The sequence below is a fragment of the Osmia bicornis genome, chromosome 13 (assembly GCF_907164935.1).
Source record: "Osmia bicornis bicornis chromosome 13, iOsmBic2.1, whole genome shotgun sequence".
Classification (NCBI taxonomy): Eukaryota; Metazoa; Arthropoda; class Insecta; order Hymenoptera; family Megachilidae; genus Osmia; species Osmia bicornis.
Window position 1 is genome coordinate 3,614,605 of NC_060228.1, and position 23,939 is coordinate 3,638,543.

The 23,939-nt window shown below is 33.4% G+C and overlaps 4 protein-coding genes across 15 annotated transcripts; 2 read left to right on the plus strand and 2 right to left on the minus strand.

Annotated features, from left to right (window-relative positions):
• Positions 1 to 386: 386 nt before the first annotated feature.
• LOC114875070 (dual specificity protein phosphatase 15) lies at positions 387 to 8,104 on the minus strand. 4 transcript variants are annotated; one of them, XM_029184983.2, is made up of 8 exons: positions 7,948 to 8,104; positions 5,883 to 6,257; positions 4,177 to 4,293; positions 3,984 to 4,108; positions 3,726 to 3,897; positions 3,463 to 3,641; positions 3,166 to 3,366; positions 387 to 3,075 (listed from the first exon to the last, which is right to left on the minus strand). In XM_029184983.2, the coding sequence occupies exons 2-8, from the start codon at positions 5,901 to 5,903 to the stop codon at positions 2,838 to 2,840; spliced, it is 1,053 nt and encodes a 350-aa protein (XP_029040816.1). In that variant the 5' UTR covers positions 5,904 to 6,257; positions 7,948 to 8,104; the 3' UTR covers positions 387 to 2,837. The 4 variants fall into 4 exon arrangements, with proteins under 4 accessions (XP_029040816.1, XP_029040818.1, XP_029040817.1 ...); XM_029184985.2 differs by having other exon boundaries at positions 5,883 to 6,260; XM_029184984.2 differs by having other exon boundaries at positions 7,933 to 8,104.
• A 1,618-nt stretch (positions 8,105 to 9,722) lies between these two features.
• LOC114875072 lies at positions 9,723 to 11,449 on the minus strand. Its single transcript, XM_029184989.1, has 4 exons — positions 11,362 to 11,449; positions 10,285 to 10,477; positions 10,032 to 10,178; positions 9,723 to 9,954 (listed from the first exon to the last, which is right to left on the minus strand). The coding sequence occupies exons 2-4, from the start codon at positions 10,465 to 10,467 to the stop codon at positions 9,814 to 9,816; spliced, it is 471 nt and encodes a 156-aa protein (XP_029040822.1). The 5' UTR covers positions 10,468 to 10,477; positions 11,362 to 11,449; the 3' UTR covers positions 9,723 to 9,813.
• Positions 10,506 to 18,995, plus strand: LOC114875068 (protein phosphatase 1 regulatory subunit 16A). 7 transcript variants are annotated; one of them, XM_029184978.2, is made up of 9 exons: positions 10,506 to 10,589; positions 12,687 to 12,950; positions 13,010 to 13,327; positions 13,399 to 13,541; positions 13,638 to 13,763; positions 13,846 to 13,921; positions 14,003 to 14,220; positions 14,316 to 14,487; positions 18,919 to 18,995. In XM_029184978.2, the coding sequence occupies exons 1-9, from the start codon at positions 10,580 to 10,582 to the stop codon at positions 18,984 to 18,986; spliced, it is 1,395 nt and encodes a 464-aa protein (XP_029040811.1). In that variant the 5' UTR covers positions 10,506 to 10,579; the 3' UTR covers positions 18,987 to 18,995. The 7 variants fall into 7 exon arrangements, with proteins under 7 accessions (XP_029040811.1, XP_029040806.1, XP_046144492.1 ...); XM_029184973.2 differs by lacking the exon at positions 18,919 to 18,995 and adding an exon at positions 17,563 to 18,564; XM_046288536.1 differs by lacking the exon at positions 18,919 to 18,995 and adding an exon at positions 17,569 to 18,564.
• Positions 18,996 to 19,023: 28 nt separating this feature from the next.
• Positions 19,024 to 23,684, plus strand: LOC114875071 (peptide methionine sulfoxide reductase). 3 transcript variants are annotated; one of them, XM_029184986.2, is made up of 7 exons: positions 19,024 to 19,050; positions 19,128 to 19,174; positions 19,238 to 19,336; positions 22,046 to 22,212; positions 22,421 to 22,556; positions 22,645 to 22,781; positions 23,059 to 23,684. In XM_029184986.2, the coding sequence occupies exons 3-7, from the start codon at positions 19,271 to 19,273 to the stop codon at positions 23,294 to 23,296; spliced, it is 744 nt and encodes a 247-aa protein (XP_029040819.1). In that variant the 5' UTR covers positions 19,024 to 19,050; positions 19,128 to 19,174; positions 19,238 to 19,270; the 3' UTR covers positions 23,297 to 23,684. The 3 variants fall into 3 exon arrangements, with proteins under 3 accessions (XP_029040819.1, XP_029040820.1, XP_029040821.1); XM_029184987.2 differs by lacking the exon at positions 19,024 to 19,050 and having other exon boundaries at positions 19,084 to 19,174; positions 22,421 to 22,541; XM_029184988.2 differs by lacking the exons at positions 19,024 to 19,050; positions 19,128 to 19,174; positions 19,238 to 19,336 and adding an exon at positions 20,238 to 20,364.
• The last annotated feature ends 255 nt before the right edge of the window (positions 23,685 to 23,939 follow it).

The following is a 23,939-nucleotide window of genomic DNA, read 5'->3' on the forward strand; positions in this document are numbered from 1 at the left end:
TACAATATTTTAAAATCATTGAAAAACTAACTTTCTTTGAAGAAAATCGCATGTATATTTTCAATTTGTTCCCCTTGATTTAATATTTCATTAACAATAGAATTCTAAAAAATAAACAGCGACTTAAACTGTTTTCGAAAGTTATTCTGTCAAGCTTAAAACGAATCATTATTTAATTTTCAAAAGACATTTCGTTTATCATTCCTTTTCTTTCATAATTTTTTTTTATTTTCACAATCACAACCTAAACTCAGGTAGCATAAGCATCAAATGAAAAATATGGATCATTCTATAAATATACTGAAATAAAATATAATGATTAAATAAATATAAATATATTTAAATGAAAATTCTAACAATAAGATGAAAGAACGTATATATATGTATAATTTAGAACTGTTTTCTCTCTTTCTCTCACACACACTCTCTTTCTCTACAAATATATATACGTATATATATTTTCGTATTTAAATGGTCAAGCGTTGTGTGTATCGGTGTATATATATATATATATATATTTAATTATTATAACAGCGATATGTCAATATCCAGCAAACGTTTGAAAACAATAAGTTTATAAAAAATACTTTGTGGATTTTTAACATCATCATAGTTGTACCCCTTTGAATTAATTGAGAACATTAATGATCTTGAAAAGACCAATGGAAATGAACTTGATCACTGGATCAAACTTTGAATCATGAACGTTTTTCACATCACGTTATTGCTCCATTATCACTATACTTTAATTGAATATTTAAAAATAATAACGAACAAGTAAACCAGTAATCGATCATATCGATTGGACTCTTAATGATCAAGTTCTTCAAACGAGTACAGCTTATACAAAGAAAGTGATTTTAACAATACAGTTACAATTACCTAGTCAGTGTTATTGTTAAAATCATCCTTCTGGATTGAATAACGCTAAAAAGTTGACTGAAATGCTTTTTTTTTGTTTTCTTATTTTTTTAATATACTCTTAACTGCGCACTTTACTCTCTACTTTCTAACTATTCCGTTTTAATCTATGATACGCTCGAGTGATTCTAGAAAAATAAATATTTCTATCCTGTAAATCTAAGAAATATGCCTCGATGATTAGAGGAATGAGGTACAAGATTCGCTCGGATTCTTTCTTTTCTCACTCATCGTGCGTGAATCGTACATACCTGTGGTGCACGAAAAAATAACAACGTGTCTATCTAATCTACGACATAGTCGCATAATAATCACCATTGCCAACAGTTTATAAAATCTTCTGAAATCCATTTGCAACAACGTATGCCTACAAATGCATACAAGTGTGTGCGATGTCTAGCGGTATTTTTTGCACACGCAAAATCTTAATTTTAATAATATTATTATTAAAAATGACTTAGAACAAAAATAGCATCATTTTTAATTATTAAATATTATAGAATTTAGTATAGCACTGAACAGTACGAATAACAAAGTAAATATTAATTCAAATTTTCGCGCGTAAGTGCGTGTGAGGCGGGCGGCCACAGGCCTATATATAGGGGGCCCCTTCACTGTCTCGTCATTCTTCCCGCGGCCGCCTACGGCACGGGTGGAAGCCTAGGGAAGGGGCCGCCTATGAAGTGCGCCGGGAACCGTAAGCTCTGACAAGATAGTCTATCTATTTTCCGTGTGCATAAAATGCTTCCATCGACACACACTTCAAATATGTTTTAATATGCTTCCTTTTAGATTAACAACTTGCGCTAAACAGCGTGGTTTCGCTACAAAATCCAACAACTGCAATGGACGGTTGCGAATAAACTTAATGGAACGATTCGAGGGAACAACAGCTCTTGATCCTTTCATATTTCTCGTGTTTCATCGATTTTTTTTTTTTTTAATACTCAAATAATCTATTCACAATTATTAACGATATCAATGGCATACTCCTTCTCGATCTCTCAGGATAGCCATTAAAATTTAGTTTCTCTTTGAATACAAATATTGGCATCAAGCTTTGATTTTAGAAAAGTGATCAAGCGTGTGCTATTATATGATCGAGTTTACAACTACAGCGAATCGATGATTGATAAACAAACACGAGAATAAGCGCTTTCCCTTGAATGCAATGATTTTCTGTACTTCTAACTCTACGTTCCATACATAGTAATGAATCCTCTACGAGTGGACTTTTACACGAGTAAACGAAGAGATCTTTTTGGACAGTTTTTCATAGCTTCGTCGTAAATAACAATATTCATGGTACACCTCTTTTTTTTATAAAAAAAGAATGTCAATTAACGAGAATCCTAGAACCATACGTAAGATTGTCGATGATTGTAACGCACGTTTAAAATTATACAGCGTCAATGAACAATTTGTGAGTTTCTGAAACGCGAACCCTTTTGAACAATTGAATTTCCGCCTTACGCATTCGCTTGAAGCGAAAAGAAAATATGTGTGCCTTGTGCGGTTCCACCTGTGACGTCTGCAATTATTATTAGCAATACAAACGACAGTCTGTCGTTTTTCTTACGCGATTAACAAATATAACTATCGACCCGTAAAAGCAGAAACCACCGTTGTGCTGAGTGCTATAGTCTTGCCAAACAATCTCGCGAATTAGCACAAGCAGATCGAAGCAGTTCACTGAGAGACTCCTGAAAAAGTTTTTGCACATAATTGAACATCGTTTCAAACTGGGAAGCTTAAGTGCATGTTATCAAAGTTCTCCGTCGTTCGATACTTCTCGACGATTCTTTCTTTCACTCATCAAGCAACAGAATCGCAACGAAATACTGACGTTACGTCGACGTGATACGACGTTGAAATTATTCAGGTAAAATCGTGAACGAACGGAAGTTCCTCAAGTGCTACGTCGTCGTAGATGGAGTTTCTGATGAGACTGGCAACTGAGGTGTTTGGCGATTGGAAGCTCTCCTTGGCCAACGTTGAGGAGATACCGGTGGTGTTGGCCTCGGTGTATTTGGGGCTGATCCAGCTGTTAAACGCCAATTACTACTAGATAGACCGGATCTACCCACCGATGACAAACTCGTACTGCTACTGCTGCACGCCACAGCCGCGGACAAATCCACCCTTGACACAGCTCTGTAAGTTTCACATGATAGTACTAAAGGTTCAAGGAGAGAATTGATAATTTATTCATGACTTCCTTTACGATACGATAGTCTATGGTACCTAGATGGAGGTGCAGATCCCCCTGTGTAATAATGTAAACCTGCAGGACCGCTTCTTGGTCTCGCAGCCGAAAGTACGCTACTTGATCTCTGCATAGCCGGTGATGGTGGTGCAGACGGTAACATTCGTGGTGTTTGTGGCGGAGTTCTTCCACTGGTTAAGCTGCTAGTACTACCCGTGGATGGCTTTCTTCTTGGACTTCTATAAATACACGAACGAATCGAATAACTTTATCGATTTCATTTCTTCTTCCAAACGAAGCCGTGTTAATCAGCGCTGTACAAAACGGTAACATACCTTTTGGATGGTTGCCTGCATAGTCCAGTCGGACAAGGACGGCCCATGGCACATTTTCCCTCGCACACTTCCCGTGCCAATGCCATGGTTTCGTAATTTCTCAAAGTAGTACGACACACTTCTGCATCGGACTCTGCCAGTGCCAAGCTTGGAAATCGCTCCTTCAGCCTACGTCGTTCCTGTGTCAGACAAGATAAATGTTAACCCCGATGCGGCCTCAGATGAAATAGCCACTTATTTAGTTGAAGTATTCATTTCAGTACCTCGTGCAATCGGCTAGATTCGAAATCTTTTAGCTGTTGCTGAAAACCGACGTTTGGATTGGCAATGGAACGACCTACTCTGACCACTTTGAGTGCCTCTTTCCATGAAAGATTGGTGGTACTCATAATATAGGCCACTGCTACTGTCACGCTCCTTGACATACCGGCTAAGCTGAAATCGAATATCATCAATCTCTTTGAGATGCAGATAAAAATGTATTGATTAAAGGAAAATTAATATCATAACATGGCAGGTACCAATGTATCAGAACGTTTCCACCGCGCAGACGAGCTGCGTGAATGAAGTCATTACACAGGGAGAAATACTGAGATAAGTTCTGATCTGGACTGTCCGACGCCAGTATACATAAATAATGCTTATCCTACAAACAATACGTTGAATATTTTATACAATCTATTATTTAAAGTTCTACTTTTAAGTTCTACTTACAGAATGCAATCGACGAGCGGTGTCGTGAATTGCCAAAATATGGGTGATCTCGAATCGTTCTAATTGATCAGCATCCTTACTATCATGATAATTCCCGACGTAGAGGCCAGGAAGTACCTACAGATGTGAAATATGAAAGAGATGAATAGTAACGCTTAATAAGATTTGCAAATTTAATTTTTTCATTCGAACAACTTACGATGAGAGCGCGTCATATTAGGTTGAAACTTTACCTTTGAACTTTGGGTAATTACAGAGCATACCAAAAGTAATAATTATGTAAAGGCATAGCGCGCAACTCTCCGAATCGAGGGAGAAATTTGCATACAAAGTCTAATTAGCTCCGTGAAGTTATTACAGAGAAAGGCGGAACTTAGGAATTATTACCCCTAGAAAATTATCCTCCTAGATAACTATTCATTTCTATTTTAGAAATATTCATCTCTAATATTTTAATATTTTTTATATAAAAGAAATAAGAGATTTCCAATATTTTTGAATTAACGGAGACGAGCATCCCCTTAGCCTTTCTGACGTTAAATCAGTGTTCTGAAGGGTGATTTCACTCCCCTCGTTAATTCCATCGCGGATGTATCGCTAATTATTCGAATTACTCGGAGGATTTATTTTCTAAACGCTGCTCAGACTCGTAACAAGAGCGACACTTAAATTCATGTGAAGATGAGTTGATGCTTCCTATCGCAATTAGCGTGAGGAGAAAAGTCGAGCGGTACTCGAGCTACGTGGATGTCGAGGTAGCATTGAAAAAAAAAATTAAAAGAAAAAAAAATCGATGGAGCAGCGTTTTGATGCAGGTGCTTCACCGTTAATCATTCATCTTTCTGGATGATCACTCGAACCTGTACAACCAGGTGAGACTCGTGGTAATCGCTTAATCGATGCGGCATTCTTAAATGAGGTGTCTTTGGTGGAACGATAGAACAAAGGTACAGCTCTTAACTTTCCATCGGGACCATCGATTGAAATCTCAACGTGCATCGTTGCGATATTATGCATCGTACGATGCCTCTTAAAACTGTATATTAGAGCATCGATTTATTGGAGAATTACAAAAGTTTCCGACAAATGGAACGACTAATTTCATGTTACTCCGTGACAATTCGAAATCAAGTTCATCTAATGGAAAATTGATGAATGTACAGGGTGGTTTCAAATTAAATGATGAAGCTTTTCGAATATAAAAGGGATATACTGACAAGTAGAAAATGTTAAAAATATCTTTTGAATTTTAATATCTGGGACAGATAAAATTAGCAACCACGACGTAATCTTACAAGCTTAACATATAGTAACTAACAAAACAAGATGTACAAGCACGTGCATCATTAGCTTCTTTAAAGAAGAGTAGACTGAAATTTCTTTTATAATTATAAAATATGTGATAAATGATTTATTTTACAGTGAGATAGTTCGTGAGACAGTGAGGTATTTTTATTAATTTTTCTAAACTGTAATAATCAATATTAATATTATCCATAATGAATTTTTTTAAAGTGAGATCCTGACTTATATTTTTTCGTTTTTTGGTTTTTGAGATCTTTTTCACGTGACGCATTTACAATTTCACAAGAATTGAATTTCATTTCCTTAGGTTACGAAAGGGTTAAACTAGGATAGACATTCCATGCTACTATCCCTTCACTATTTATTCATCTAAAAGAAATTTTTAATTATTCATTTTTTACCTTATTCATACCATTCCCCATGATGCCAGCTTATGATTCCAGAGCCCAGAATCCCTTTAGGCTACGTTGTAGATCCACGATAAAAAAAAAGAAGAAACTATCAGTTCAATCGGTTGTCACACTCGAGACGATTCGTCGATCTTTTCTTATCTTTCGTCTCTCGAGCTCGCTCCCCGATGATCTTATTGTTGGACAACAGTTTCTTTTGTAGCCACCGTCGTGTTCCTCCTTCAGCATCATCGTTGAAGATAGATTCTCGAAAAGCTATTACTAGTTCTGATTCACTTGATTACGTCGTCTAATTGAAACCTTCGAAGTCGCGGTGCGTGGGTCTCGTAATAGAGTATCTTCGTGCCAACATGTTTCTTCGATATTCTTCTTAGAAGAAAGAAAAACGTGCAATATTTCCCATCAACACTGACACATTACTTTTATTCTTTCCTCGATTTCACGTTGAACTTCAGATAATTACAAAATACTAATAAAATATATATCTGAGGGTACACTATCGCGTAACGAGAAATCTGTTATTCCATCATTTTTATCCTCTACCCGCATTCGCTTATCATTTATGTACGGAAAAGATAATGAAAAAAAAAAAAATAGGACTGTTTGCGCCATAAATCTCATTTACTAGCGAAGATTAAACAGATTGTCACGAAACTCTTTTCAAGTGTGTCATGGCATGTGCGTTTCTATACACTTTTTTTTCCACCGGGACCTATCTATGCGAGGATTTTACTTCAACATCACATTTATTCCACTACGATGCGTTAGAAACGGATCACATTGTACAATCGCGGTTTCGTGGAAATCCTTTTTTCTTTTCATCGCGATCAACGGTGAATTCGCGAGAAATTAAAATAGATATAAAAATAAATTATTGACGAAACTTTTTTCCGATCATTCGTGATGATAACGCGACGACAGAACAAGTGGAACAGAATAGGGAAATACAGGCAAACTCATCAGCGCAACGATCAAGTTATCACTCTGAATGAAAGCCGAGCAATTTGAGGGAAAGCTTTTGTTTCGTTTCAGCTGGAGAGGAACAAACCTATATTTTCTGCCTGATTTTCTCCCGACGATTTAAATGCACCGTGCATATATATACACAGAAAAAGGGTAGCCTCTATAGAAAGAATGAAATGCGGCTAAAGGGTACAATCGTTACTTTGCCCACGGCGATAAATTAAAAAAGTTTTCACGTCTTTGATTTTCTAGCAAGCATTAGTTGGAGAGATGCCAAATAGAAAATCGAAGCTCGTCTCTTGCGTGCATTAATCTTGGCAAAAATCAACGTGATAATAATTCAAGTAACGATCAGGATACAAGTTTTGACAAAATAAACGGGAAGAAACCGAATCGAGCGACTTTTTCATGTTGCTGACCCAAATGACTACCGTTTAGATTTAAATGTCTTGCAAGAAGAGCCATTATTGCTATTACCCTCAATTTTTTATAAATATAATATTAAATAACAATAACGTATTCGTAGAGAAAATTGAATGGTATGAAAATTAATTTCACGATTCATTCAAGTTATTATTTATTACATATTATAATAATTAATTGAAACATATTAAATAATTTATTCGTGTACTAGAAGTAAATATGCACTTTTGTCGCTACCTTTTTTTGTATAAATTGCTTTGTTATACCAATCGATTTAAAAACTCCCTTAATTCGCAAACATACCGATCGCTCTGATTATTATACTTTAACATTTCCTGCGTAACGAAAAGAGGCGCGAGAGTTTCCTTTTTTCCTCCCCTGTCGGTGCGTTAATAAATTTCACAGTTGAATTCGTTCGAACAACACGAGAATACCGCATAAGTCCCATGGGTGCGGGATCAATTAAAATTGACTACCGGTATTTACTTTAATCGAACATCTCCGTACAAATTTTATGACTTATGGCTTCGCTGTGAATTGATTGTACGGGCTCGCACGGTTATGTATTCGTGTTACTTTAAAGGCTGTTTGTTCGGATCGAATAAAATGTAAATGGAATCGGAGATTGTTGAAGAAAACAACTGATTGATCGTACAAGATCCCACTCTACCTGTCAACACTTAACACGTTAAAGGCACCTTTTCTAATTAACACGCTCGTGCACGCGCGAACGATAAATAGATAGACAGCGATCAAAGTAAAACGGATACACGAACCGCGTAAAAGCACAGGCTCGCTATCCGTATCATTTGATGTGCAACCGAATCGGCAAGAGGGTGCGCCGTATGAAAACTGTCCCGTTGTCTCGGTTGCGAGAAGTATTGCCAGAATCTAGGGGCACTCGTTTCTGGAGGGGGTGGTCGTAAAAAGAGGGGGTAAAATAACAGGGTGGGGAAAGCGTAAGGCGCGTGCACCGGACAGTACAACTCGTTGCATAGCGGAAGATCTATCACAAAAAAGGATTACCATGTTAAATCGTCTATGAAAATGCTCGAAACAGATCGTCTCATTGACCTGAAACAATTATCCATCGATTTTTCAATAATCTCACTGGAAACATCAATGATCGAAGCGTACAGTGTTAGTCGTTTGAAATGACTACTCTAAGTTCAATGTTTCAATAAGAATGAACTAGAACGTGCCAGGTTAATGATTTAAGTGGTGAGTAAATAGCTTGAGAAGTATAATTGCATGAATCAAATGTCTTTGTAAATGTTTTTAAACACTCGTGATTGAATCGCAAAATGTTTTCAAGATTTACCGTTGAAAGTTGAAGGTTTGTGTAATTTAGATTAAGGGTAATGGTTTATTACGATGGAAGAAATGTGATGTATAGTAATTAGAAAAGGAAACATGAGAAAATAGGTAAGAAAGAGTATCATGTTATCGTCTCGTGAGGATGACTGGTGTTAGCCGGTAGACGGCAGTGTTGAGAATAACACTTTGGCGCAGTCGCCGCTCGATAAAGCCATCCTCTTGCTCTTCTTTCCTGTTTCACTTCTTCGCTAACACCCTCCTTTTCTGTTCCATGTTACACCTATGAACCACGACCCTGCCCCACAAACTGAAAACCTGGTTGACTGAAACTTCGTCGCCAGCTCTCTGTACACATACACTCTTTTTACCTGGGATACGATATCTACGTAACACAGTGCTAGCAACCCTGGACTAGTAAGATCCTTCATTACTAACCTACGTTAATATACGGACGTAGCGCATGTACAGTTTTGAACAAATGAATGTTTGCTTTTTATCGATTTAGATAATGATTCAGGTAACAATGAAATAAATATTTCAGAAACGGATGTATGTTCATTCTGCGTAAGTACTTACGGCTATAGTTTAGGATTGTACTTGTGCGCTTAAATTTACATTATTAATTGAAATTATAGCTCACGTCTACCTGTCTTGTAGGAATACCTGAATTCATTAATTATTGAAGGGTAACAATTATTATATTCGTTGAAACACAAAGAAAATGTTATTGAAAAACTTTAAGAGGATATTGGACGCGATCCAGTCAAAAAAGAAGTATTTGTATAGTCCATGTGTAGAAGGAAATAGGGCGGAAGAATCTTTTATTCTTTTTTCTTCGCGTTTCTTATCCGGCGCTATTACAAGCGCGGAGATCCACTTTACTCTCTAAAAACAAGTACTACTTCAGATTTTTTTACTGCTGGTTTCTCTGTCGTTCCTTTCGTATCTTTCATTGCTTATCTTGAATGGGACAGAGAGAAATAATAAGAATTTAAAAAGATAAGATTATTGATGCTCTAGAATAAAATAACAATTAATTAACATACCACTCCATTTCGTAATTTATATTCAAAACAATATTTTAATGATTACCGAAATATCATAGTTTAATGAATAAAAAGATAACTCTCAAGGTTTATTCATTTATTTAATTAAGTACATACTAATATAAATACTGCTATACAATGGATAAGTGATGGAAGATGACAAGATTTTTAAATTATTGTTGCTTTGATTTCTTCACAGAATCGCTTTCGGATGGATCGTGACAAACGAGTAATAAACCCAGAATAACGAAAGATATACCGCACCACCAAAGAAGGGATGTCGATTCGTTAAAGATCAAAGAGCCAACCAGTGCCTTTAATTAAAAATAAATTACATAAATTAGCTATCATTGCATGTTTGTTTTGATATATCGATAAAAGAGAAAATTACCGAGCAAACGTAGCTTGTGGCGGCGTTGGCAATTGTACATGGTAAAGAAGATCCACTGGCATTCAGTGCTTTCACGAAAAATGTACAGCCTACAGTATTGCTTGTTATCATTAGCACTAAAAGTACTGCTTTAAGCAGAAATCCAAGCTTATGAGAAGAAAAACAATTAATACTGTACAAAAATTTGCATAAAGAACACGATCATGACGTTGTTATTATACAATTAGAGGTAGGAAGATCATACATAACTTACTATAGAATCCATTTCAACGCTACTTGTAAATTTACCGAATAAACTTCCAGTAGTTGCAAAAACTCCACTGACAATTGCCAAATGAATTTTTCCTTCTTGCTTCTTTTCTATGATACATGTTGTTGAAGAGGATTTTGAATCTTTCAACAACGAAGAAGAGTCTGTTGATGATCTGCGTTTCATCGTTTAGACCCTATCGTTGCAACCATCAAAGAAACAACAAAGAATTTTATTGTCAACTTCCTCCACTCTCAACTTTATCGATGTAGAAGTGAATTCTATAATAATATTATGAATGAAGTATAGTAAGTATTCTATAGCTTGTTCTTCGTTTCTTTTTATGGCGGGAATTTTAACATAATCATTATAATTTAAACTATTTTAATTTAAGTAGTTTGCAAAAATACAGTGAATATAATGAAAATTGTCTATTTATGTCTTCTGTATTTCATTTCTCTGTAAATTTATTTTACGTTTTTCATGATTGTATTTGTTTTCAATGAACACTTTAAAGTAAAAAATTAAGTAAATTTTAATTCGAATAGATGTATTTAATTTTTTATAGAGAAATTTCTTTGAATTGTAGTGAATTATAGATAGTTACAGTAGGTATAGCTGAAAGAGTAAACATACTAGTGTTATAAATTAGTAGAGATATTTGAAGTTCCATATATGTGTTAAACTTCAGATTTTACGTTTCCTAAATTGTATACACATTGTAAATCCCCGATTAAATCCTTGATACGAGATAAATTTGTGCACGAGGTGTGCGCGTGGAGACAGGTCAAGTAATTTGAAAAAAGACAATGTTACCGCGGCAGTGAAGGGCAACGCGCGAATGATTTTCTACAGGTAGTTTAAAAATGGCGACTGACAGGTACGCGTTTCCTCGCGTGCACGGCGCCGCGACGAGACCAGAAGCGACGTGATTTTTGTGAAATTAAAGGCAAGGGGTTCGTTTAGCTAGCTCTGATTCAATATTATTCAGTGAGATAATTGCATCGGAGAAACCTTGCGAATTATGTTACGTTTTCATCGATCAACACGGTGACTTTCTCTCCGCTACGTCGTACTCACGAGTTTTAGCTCTGCTTAGTTCAGCACGTCACAATTAAAATTTTCTACCTGCTGCACGGCTGTTTTCCGAGCCCACGAAAAAGAAAAAAGCGAACGAATGTACGAACGAACAAGCAAACTTCCGCATTCCATTGGATCGCGAACGAATAAGTGAACGAACGAGCAATCGCTTGCCAATGTGAGTAGATACCGCGATTTGACACCCCCCAGTCCTAGAACAGATTTCTTTCACCTGCGTTAACTTGAGTTACGATCGCAAAATGGCAAAGTTATTCATACTTCCGTTTCTATGGCGCTTTTACTGATATTTCACACGCTGTTAGCCCTCGTTTTTTTCTCCTCTATTTCTCTTTATTTCCTTATCTGTTCTATTAATTTTCATGCTTTATGCGAGAAGTATATTATTTTGTCCATACGCCGAGATAAGAAACGAACAATAAAGAATAAGAAAACAATGTCGTTCAATACAGTATGTTTACATATGTTATTTCTTTTACCTGTTGAAACCTCTTAATGGTATGGCTCGTTATGGAAAAGTTATATCACATTATGTATAGACTAGGATGGGCCTTAAAATATAGATTTGTATTCTGTAATAAGTATTATTACATTATCTTTTTGTATTGTTATATTATTTATTATTAAATATAAGTTATATTTGTTTAAAATTAATTGTTATCACACAAAAATTCCATGTATAAGAATATTGTTATTTTACATTGATTTTTGATTCTATTTATGTATTAATTATTACACATGAATTTCTAAAAAATAGAGAACTTATTTTGTAAAAATTTCCATGGAACAACTCTTTCAATTTTATCAAGTACAAGTGTATTTTGAAAACAACTTTCCAAAAGCTTAAAACATGTTTTATTCCTATAGCAAATTGTAAACAGTTTATTGTTGGTGATTATATGATGATTCAAATGAATATTTTTGAACATTTGTGTAAATAATGTATGTTTACTTACCTAAGTACTTGATAAATGTGACAGAGTTTTGGATAAAAGTATGATATCATTCACATTAAATATACATTGAAAAAGTGGCTAATTTCATGCAGGTTTTTGAATGTGAAAGAGCAAAACTTGATATTATGTCAGAATGATGTCTAATGTTTATCAAAAAATTTTAAAATACCTTGGAATGCATTCATGGCTTTGTAAGTGTGAAGGTAAACTGGTTAACATCCAAATTCCTTTTTAAAATACCAATATACTCCTACTAATATTTTCTGTCTTACCATTTTTATACTATATTAGAAGTATTAATAAACATTGATTCTAAGCCACAGATATAAACTAAAATTTTTTTTTGAGCAGGTAAATACAGCTGTAAAAATTACAAGCAAATAGCCATGGAACATTCCGATTTAGTGGCAGAGATGGTGCATATAGAAAGGCTAACAACTCAAGAGCGCTTGCATTTGGCTCGTCACAGAAGACTTCAACAGTTAAAAGTATGGCGTCAGCGTGAGAAAGAATGGATGAGACATCAAACCAGACATACAAGCAACAAACGTCATATATACTTTAGCGACAGTGTTATGCTTTTGGAAGCTGCAGCAAGAAATGATATTGACGAAGGTAATATGACAGAAGTACAGAAATGTTTTTTCCATTACTGTTTACTACATATAGAGAAGTGACATATGTTTCAGTGAGACGTCTTCTAAAGAAAGGGGTAAATCCAGATTCAACGAATGAAGATGGATTGACTGCTTTACATCAATGTTGCATAGATGATAATGAGGAAATGATGAAATTATTGATTGAATTTGGAGCAAATGTTAATGCGGAAGATAGTGAAAAATGGACACCATTACATGCTGCTGCTACCTGTGGACACTTGCATTTAGTTAAGAACCTCATTGCAAGAGGTGCAAATTTATTAGCTGTTAATGCTGATGGTAATATGCCTTATGATATTTGTGAAGATGAAAAAACGTTGGATTGCATTGAGGGTAAGAATCATTTTAATATTTATAATTTAAAATTATATGTAAATAACTTTTTACTTTATTGTATAATATAGGAGAAATGGCAAGAAGAGGCGTTACTCAAGAATTAATAGATGAAACTAGAGCTTCAATAGAAGTTCAAATGTTAAGAGACTTACAACATATAACTTCTATTGGTGGTGATCTTGAGTACAAAGATCATCAAGGTGCTACACCTGTACGTATATTAGCTTAAACTCATTGCTTTTACATAACAGTTATTAATTTATCACATAGCAAGAAAGATGTGATGATTTTCCGTTTCGAATTTTAGCTTCACATTGCAGCTGCAAATGGTTACTTAAGGGTAGTTGAGTTTCTTTTAGATCAACATGTTTCAACTGATGTTGAAGATAATGACAAATGGCAACCAGTTCATGCAGCTGCATGTTGGGGACATGTAAGAGCATTATATACATGATATTTGTTGAGTTATTTGAATCAAGTTTATCGTGCTTGACATGATTATTGTTTCGTTTCAGCTAGAAGTTCTGGAGTTGCTGGTACAAAATGGGGCTGATTTAAATGCAAAGAATAAACATGATGAAACTCCAGCGGGTAGAAATACTTTTATTGTACTAATTATACAAGTTTTTATTCAGTATCAGTATTGATGAAATATTGAATTTAATTTCATAGATATTTGCGAAGATCCTGAAATTCGCGAAAGGATAGTTGAACTTAAAACCGAACAAGAAAGTAAGCGATTGCGAGAAGCACAAGGAAGACGAGTACGCAGATCTCAAAGTATAAATACGCGTACTCAAAGTGTACGACGAACTTCGATAAGAGATAAAGTTTTAACTACGAAAAAGGATGCTCAGGAAGAAGCTCGCCTAAGATTACAAGCGCAACAAGTAATGAAATTTTAATGCATTCCAGATTATACAATACTGCAAATTGCTGATTTTTCACTGATTGAAAACAGAAAATAATAACTGATATATTTTAGACGTATATTGGAGGTCCAACTGTAAATGTTCCATCTTCTGAAAATGAAATCATTGCTCGAGATAGTGCAAACAACGAGTCAGATTCTGGTGCCCCACCAACAGCAGTACGTAAAGCTCCGGAGGGGAAGGATAATGAATCGTTTCTTCACGAAGACGTCGATAAAGACTCAGGTACATTCCAAAACATGTTACACTCACACTGGTTGTGGTTAAGTAGAATCCTCTGGTAAATGGTAGTTTTGTGCATAAAATCGTGGAAAGAACGTTTCACGTGTCATGTCCATTTAAGTCGTGCGTTTGTACCGCATAACTCGACCTTGGTAACGTTTCATAGCAATTACAATTTTATATTTAACATGCGCTTACTGTGCCGAAATAGAATATTCATTTATGTTTGAAAATAACAGAGAAATACTATTAACTGAAAAAGGATTTATCCTCATTTTAATGAGAACCATTTTCAGCTGTACAACTAAAGATGTAAAAATTTAAGTACTCAATGATTGTTACTATGGTAGTATAGAAAAAATCATTATCATAATTTTTACATATAAAATGTTAACAAAATGTTTAACATTGATCATTTATCAGCCCTTTCTTTTTTCTGTTATTACTGCGCCGTGCTCCTGAATAATTGCGAGGTCAGTTTTCTATGTCACTTTCCTGTTCCTTTAAACGTATTATTGATGCTGTGCATTATTATTTTTCAACTTTTTATATTACCATATCTTTCAAAATTTTGACTCGTAACGTCGAGTAATTTTTATATGTGCTATGCATACATGTATTTTTCTCGTTCAAAATATTTTTCTGGTATAGAAACATTTATTCGAAACAATTGTTTTACGGCAAGGACTAAACTGCATTAGCTTTCTTTTTAGTGATTTTGTTGCAAATCATATGTTAGCATTTTACGGAGCTTATTGACTGTTATATGCGGAACGGTATTAGGATTAATCTACAATTGATTTAACTGAAGTTCTGATAATATTGGTTTTATATTTACATAATACAGTTTAGAGTGCTCTAAGCTTAAACGCACATTTCCATTACACAAATAACTCAATATCTTCCATATATACAAGTAGGATCAGAATAATTCTTCTATCTACCTTAAACGTCTTTTTCAACATTCCTTTATACGGTAAATGTACTATGCAGGTGTAGTAACGTTTGATAATAACATTATCAGTATTCGGTATTCTACTAAACAAATTGATTAAATATTGATCTGTATCGTGATGCATTAGTTCGCATCAATTTATATTCAATGAGCATTTTTATGTATATTTACTACATATCATAAAGAAGAATGTTGTTGAAATAAAATATATTTCGCGCATAGAACATATCGATTTGCTTTGATACATGTATTAGGTCTGTAAAAAAGTTCAGTTTCCTTTTCTTAATAAATTATTCACAATTCTTCCATTGACGCTTATAAGATTTAACATTACAATTGCATTTTTTAATAATGTTTGCTTTCTACACAATAAATGAAACAAGGTAATACACCAACTATTAATTATTAGTGAACAAATATTAAACGAAGAAGAATGAAAACTTTTTCACAAACCTAACATATTGATTGTGCTGATGATGAACTGTATTCACTCAGTGTTAATTATGTACTCGCGCAATGTGTCTTCCTGTCTCTTAGATTTATCGCTAAACGATAAAGTCGTTACAAGGTCAGTTGTGGCACGACATTGAATCGTTTCACGTTATTAGTACCATATAGTCATTAATAGGTTTCTATTACAGATTCCACATCAAATCGATCATATTGATAAAACTAGTATTGGGGAAATTCAATGGTATTGAGAATTATTGTCGTTATCGTTTAAAAATCAAAAATTAATATATACAATATATATCTTAAAATACTTTTGTTTTATATATTAGTATAGCAGAAGGTCTTTGAATCTGGTGTTATAAAGAATGAAATTTATAAGCGTTATGTGTAGAAATTTGGTTTATGTTTTCTATAAAAATGTTAATATCATTGATAAGAAACTTGTATTTAATATTTGTTGAAATTAAAGTTAAATACTTCAAATAATGATCAGCTTGAGATTAGAATAGAGAGTATGTTTGGACATTGACACAGTTTATAAATGTAATTAATTTATATTGTTAAAAAATGATAAAATACATAAGTTATTTCGATGTTCCAGAGAATTCAACTATTACATATGCTTTACATGTATGTACAGAGTGTTTCAAAAAGATTGTATACCGTGAAAACTACAGATTGTCTATACCGAAACAAATTGAAGGGCCTTTACCATTATGCAATGTGCAACTTTGGTTTCGAAATAGAAGTGGTTAAAAATCAACTGTTGAATTTCCGGGGTGCCCCAGTTAAACCGTAAGCAGCTGAGGGAACAGCAGATATCCATACTCAGAAATGAACACGTGTAGATATACGCACGCACACACAGCAAATACTATCTAATAGTAAAAGATTATTTACAGTATCGTTTATTATACTACGACAAAGACCAATAGTGAATGACCTCTTACTGTTGGTAATGTTTGCTGACACTTGTTCACTCATCTATTTAAGGAGGTGTCTCAAAAGTCAAGCACCCAATTTTTAATCTTTTATATCTCAAAAGTGAAGTCTTAAATAGCATAATGGTAAAGAACTTTTCGATTTATCTTGGCGTAGAAAATCTACAGCTTCCTTGGTGTATTTTTATATAACAGTTACAAATATTAGATTATAAACTGAATCTCCTATAAGTTTTCATAAACACTACTTGTTGCGTGATTAATTAAAAGCATGGAGATTTAGTTCACAGTCTAATAGATCAACAAATAGAAAAATGAATTGAAAAAGAAAACAAATGAACTGTTACAATTTTCTTTATTTAAAAAAAAAAAAACAAAAACCAGGGAACATATTAATAAATGTGATGATTTGCTAATATAAGGTAGGAGGTAAAGATGTTTGTGTAGACACACGTAGAACATATAAACACGTTTCTGGTGCTCCATCATGCAACTTTCTTAATGCTTATATTGCTAAAGCATGTTACGCTTAGCGCATGGCCGCTAGTTTCATACTAGTCGTGTTTCTTTTGAAGTACAATTTCAGTGTATAAGAAGGGGGATTAGGTGGAGGGTTACTCAAGGTGAAATGACGAATGAGATGGAATGGAATGAAAGGGAAGGAGAGCAAATTTCGCTTGAACTTCCAGGAAGAAAAGTAGCGTTGGATTTACATGTTTGCCTCGATAGTAACAGGGTCCGACCCACCGGTCGGTAATCAGCAGCCAATCTACACGCCGGATGGTGACACCAATGGGAAGATCAACATACACGTCTCGGTAGTTTTTGTCAAATCATTGTCGGATTTGAAGAAACAAAGGGCACAGAATCGACATATATCCACCGGTTCGATAGATGCCAATGGAAATGGCATTCCTGTATCACCTATCTCTAATGCCGAATTCAACAGCGGCGGAGATTTTCAACGATTCACTGGAAATACCAGCGAGATTGTCGGTGATAATCATTCTGAGAAAAGTTGCTGCGTCCTTATGTGACTCTATTCCTGAGTCCTCATTACATTCTACTTTCTTTATTTCATTACATTCTGTTTCTTTCATTTCTGTTCTATGCATAGAACCTTTGTCAATATGTACTTAAAATAATTATATGTATCCTTTCGCTAAAGGATTATAAATAATTGTATAGGATGAGCAAGATTCTCTGTATCATCAAATTTTGATTTTAAAATATTATAATATCTTAATGAGATATTATATTAACTTTTGATTAATTATGCGATCTACTAGTGTATGTTTAATTCCAAGGAAATCAAGTGAATTTTGTTTGGATGGTAAGCAAGTAACTTCTCTATGAGATTATGTGTATTGTACTTAAACAAATATTTAAGTAAGAACTACGATATATAAGAGATAATTTTAATCGAATTCGAATTTACTTTTGAATATGTACAGAATTTTATTTATTACGGCGTAAAACAATGTATATTTCGAACAATAATTATTGAATTGTATATTGCACAGAAATACGCCATTAGGATAGCTATGTATGATAGCGTACTGAGTACTACTCGACTATTTTTTATAAGAATATTAGTTATAAATGAAGTCTTTTTATATTCATTTAGATATCTTTATTTGTACGAATATTTTTATTTGTAAATTTTTATCCACGTCGTTGTTCTATGATAGTATATGTTCTAGGTTCTTTTCTTTAAAACACATCGTGAATTACATGTATGGTAATTACAATTTTGGCATATTTATATGCTTTAATGAGATTCAATTTCATACTTTCTGGAATATATATTATAATATATTGTATTAATAACTATGAGATTACTTATATTTCTGTACATTTAGAAAATTGTATAATTTATTTATTTTACTTCTATTTACAACGGTATTTTTTGTGCATAATTTTTCAATCCTGTATACAATTTTTATTCTCTATAAGCAAACTTAAACGCGTTGCGAGAATTGTTTGGTTAATATCTCTGTATATTACTTGGGAATACGTTATATTTTCCCATTAAATCGTTATTAAAATATTTTTCAATTTATAATATTTTAAAAAATGTTATAGGCGCTCTTCATTTCAAAGCCCGGGAATATTTGAAAATTTCCCAGACACTTCCTGTTATTATGACGTAGTAATCACGTGATCGTACTAGTCAAAGATTGGTTCATTTTCGAAGAAGTACTAATACAGAAGAACGTAAGCAGTAAAATTTCTTTAATTCCTAATTAAAATAAACATTTCTTTCAATTAATTTGTTTAAATGTTTGAACTAGTTTATTCGCAATATTAAATTGAAAACATTTCCGAAACAACAATGAAGGTATGGTTTAAATTTCATTACTGTTAGTTTACGGGGCCGATGAATAAATGGTTCTTTTTTCAGAACACTTGTCATTAGGAAGTGTTCCAAGCAAAGATGGTGACACTAAATTTAACCCTCTTGCTACGCAGAAGTTTAATCACGATCAATTATCGTTGTTTGGTATGTCATCGTTACTTCACACTTTTCTACAATTGATATCGAATATGATTGTTGCTGCTTAATCTCATTATGTCATTAAACCTAATATTTTCATTCTTGTGTAATATTGAGCAATCCCATTCATGATCGATTTCATTTTGAACTACAATCTCTAATTTGTTGCTACCGTCGTATTTTAATGAGATTTTGCAGCTTAATTAATGATGCAATGTAAAGTTAATGATATTAACGGCGAAAGATGCGATAGTAACCTCTGTGTACGATTGATGTCGCGATAGTATACCGCTCTTTTTAAATCAAGAATGATGAGCCATTCAGCTTAGCGTCCAGGGTAGAATGATTACATCAGTCAGTCAGTTAGTCCAGCAATTGTTATCTAATTTAACGAACACATGTGGCTTCAATTTTCTGATGCAACTTACATGGAGAATTTATCGAACCCTGTTTAAATTGACAATTAATATAGCCCATATATGCGATGAGATTTGATATCGATTAAAATACTATATTGTTATTCACATTAGAGATAATTCAGTCACATTTATAAACATGTCACACGTAAAAGTATAAAAATCATTTACTTAAGATAGTTATTTAGTTATTTTGATTAGCAAAAGGAATCGTATGACACGATAAGTACAAACGACGTTTACCGATAGAAGGTATTTCATAATTTCGCAAGCACGCTATCAAAGTGACAAGCGACGATTGATTATAAAAAGTATAAGTTGAAATACTAAAGCAGAAGGACCGATAAATTAAATCAAAGATCCAAATGTATCGGCAATAAAAGAAGAAAACGATATGCGACAAAGTGCTAGCGCCACAGCGGGAATACCGTTGGGGTGGGGGAAAACGAAGGAGAGGGGACACTGTAGAGATAAATAGCCGGAGTTGACGGTAGCACGCGGTAGTTTCTCGTACTCCTTCGGCCGGAGAGGAGGTTGATTGGCTTTGAAGTGAATTTCATTTTGTCACATTGCAGTTTTCATTTTTATAATCTTCTTGCTACATCATTGTATACTCAGGTAATTTAGATTTATTTAACGTAATTTTTAACCTTTTGCTGCATTATTTTTAATAATTTTAATAATAATTATAGACTTAATAACTTTTCGTTAAAGAAACTTCCAAAATAGAACAAATTAATTTGTTTTCTTGTCATTATAGGAAAAGAAAATATTTTTTCAAAATTAACAAAAATGCAACAAAGGGTTAACTAAAATCATTTATTGAAATGGTGTCTATTACAAAAACTTATTATATTGATATTATTATGTATTTCTCTCGTATCAATAAATACTAGGGTAGCAAATTGATTTAGCAAGGAATTTGATATTAGAAGACTCGAAGAACAATTTAATTATAATAGTTTAGGTAACTGTTAATTTTAGTTTACACATATTTCAATTTTTATAAATGAAAATTTAGTAATCTGTTAGGAATACACTGCATCGCCGTCTCTTCACGTGCGCTAAACTAGTAACTAAAAGTACTTCCGTCAATAATAAAATGATCTGAATCTTGTTGTATTTGATCCTTTGCTTCAAAAAAGACGAATCACTTGATCATATTAAATCGTTAGATTTATAAATTTATTTTTTTTTAATTGAAACTAATTATAAAGAAATACTTTTGAGGATACCTATGTAAATAACTATCCCACTTCCATTATTATAAATTATAAAATTTTAAAGCTAAGTTGGTAAAAATTTTCAAACAATGCTGAAAACTATTTACAATAACAAATAGTAAATCTGTATTGGATTACGTGTGACGATAGTAATGTGATCGAAGGAATTAAGTAGACATTCCTTATCCAAGTACATCGGAGTCGATGAACAGCATTTTAAGTATCACGTGAGATTGATCAATAACTTTTCAAGGATTATACCTTCCATGGGTTTCGCACCTTTAGTTTCAATGACGAAATCTTACAAGCATGAACTCAATCTTTATTTATAAATAAAAGATATTAAAATAGAGGAAGAGAATAAAATTGATAAAAATTATATTAAAAAGAGGGAAGAAATTGACGTTATGAAATAAAGTGTTGTTTAAAATAACAAAATATATGATCAGCGCATTAAAAACGGAAGTGATCAAGGTAATCAAGTTGTACAGGTCCACCCTGTACATTTCGTCGCGGTTTTTTTTTATGTAGACAGATCACACCTGTACCGGGTGCACAACGGGTGATATGAAAGAACAGGAATTTCTAAACGCTAAGCAATATCGTGCAATACCAAAACTAACATCTGCCAAAAATTAATAATAAACTTAAAATTAAATGTTTAAAATCGTTACCCACTTGTGCTTACATTAATCTTCTATTCTTTCAAGATTTATTTACTCCAAATGTTAAAGTTGAATATATTCATCATCTTCTCGTTTAATTCATTTATTATAGATATTTTAAAATAAATATTTTTGAAACAGTAGAAATTTGTCAGTAATAATAGAAAAACAAGTTTATACTACTGCAGGTGTCCCACTAATTTTCAATGTGACCGTTACTTAACAGGTTTTGCGCTTCTTTATCGGATAAGATCGATACTATCTCTATAAGCACGTGGATCGTACGATCTTGTATCCGTTTCTCACGTTCATTATCTGGTCCACGGAGTATCAGCTATGATTTCTCTCACTAACTCGATCAAATATTTTCTGTATTTTATATATGCCACATCTTCGTACAATGGACAACAGTCGAACAAAATGCCAGGACAATTGGAAGAAATTCAAGCGAAACGCGCTACATTTGGAATGGGATGCTTCTGGGCCGGTGATTCTCTGTTTGGTGTTTTACCTGGCGTGGTCAGGACCTGCGTTGGTTACGCTGGAGGTCAAAAAGACTCTCCAACTTATAGGAACATGTAACTATTCATTTGTATTCCCAATTCAATTTTAATAATTTCTATATATATATTTTTTTAAACTGTTAGAATAGGAAGAATTCACTTCCTTGTTCTAACAATGATTTTTTCAAATAATAAATTTTAAAGGGTTCAGAAATAAAATTTTCAAATTTTGTAAAATAAATTGAGTTTTATTATTAATTTATTTTAATGATTTTTATTGCAGCGGAGATCATACAGAAGTCGTTGATGTCGAGTACGACCCAAACGTTATATCCTTCGGACAATTACTCGCTCTGTTTTGGCAGAATCATGAATATGGTCTAACTACAAAGATCAAGAGACAGGTAAATCTCGTTAAGGTAGTTGTATATTATACAATAATAGTTAAGATATATATTAATGATTTGTGAATCAGTTGGTTTATTTTCACGTGTAATAAATTTTCAGTACATGTCTTTGATTTTATACCACGACGAGGAGCAAAGATTATTAGCTGAGAAATCACGGGAACAAGAGCAACGAAAACGTACAGATATGATTCTCACGGAAGTTCGAAAATTTGAAAAGTTTTATCCGGCCGAAGAGTAAGTATGGCGCATAAAACAACCAAACTAAAAGTAACAAAAAGAAAATGCTTGAACATTGATAGAAAAAACATTAGTGTGATATATCTAGTTCACGTTTCGTTATATAAACGTCGACAGTTTGGTGATTTAATATCACTTATCCTAAATTGATTTTTATTAGACCGAACGCCATTGCTAAAAGATTGGAACATTTCTTCTGACCCTGCTAAATTAAAGTTACAAATAAGAAATTATAAGATACATTTCCTATTTAACAAATTATTGCTTTTTTCAGTTATCATCAAAAATATCGACTACGAAATCATCCATGGCTACTCGAAACTACCGGCCTCACTAGCGACGAAATTCTTCGAAATTCACCATTAGCCGCCAAGTTAAATGGTTACATAGCTGGTGCTGGAACATTGGACCAATTTAATAATGATTTACCGAATCTTGGATTAAGCGAGAAAGCTGTACAGTATTTACAGAAATATGTGATCGATAATCAAGGAAGCGGTTTATACTGCTAGCTAATATTATCACGTATGAATAATTGAGAATTGTTCGTATGTAGTGAATATGAAATGCGCTCTATTTCTTCGTGAAGAAGAAACGTCAAAGTCTGACGAAAGGCTTGTTAATACGATTCAATTACTGGCTAAACGATTTGAACAACGTGAACAAGTCTTTAGTATGATTTTAGATAACAATTTAGGTGCGACAGATATCTTTCGTTAGTATTACATTTCCCCTTTTTGCATTACTTTTATCGTAGCTGTTTAAATTTTACCAACAGGATATTCATTATGCTGTTTTTCGGTAGGTGACGAATTCATGACACAATCGTTTATTTGTGCCTCTGTAATATCGAATATTTTATTTAAAAGAAAAAACAATTAAAATGAAGTTTTGCATTAAGATAGGCTGTGAAAGATATACATGTATATATACTTAACTCTTTTTGCAATGATTTCTTTGATCGCTCCGTACATTCTATAGATTTCATAACGTTATCATGATGTCGTTTATTATTAAAAAATACGAAGCATGCAAATTAGACAAACACGATTTTTTGTTAAACACTCTAAGTCGTACTTCTACTAAAATTAATAGTACAAAGAATATATTCTTTTTACTATCTATGAAAAAATATTATCGAATATTTATTATTAA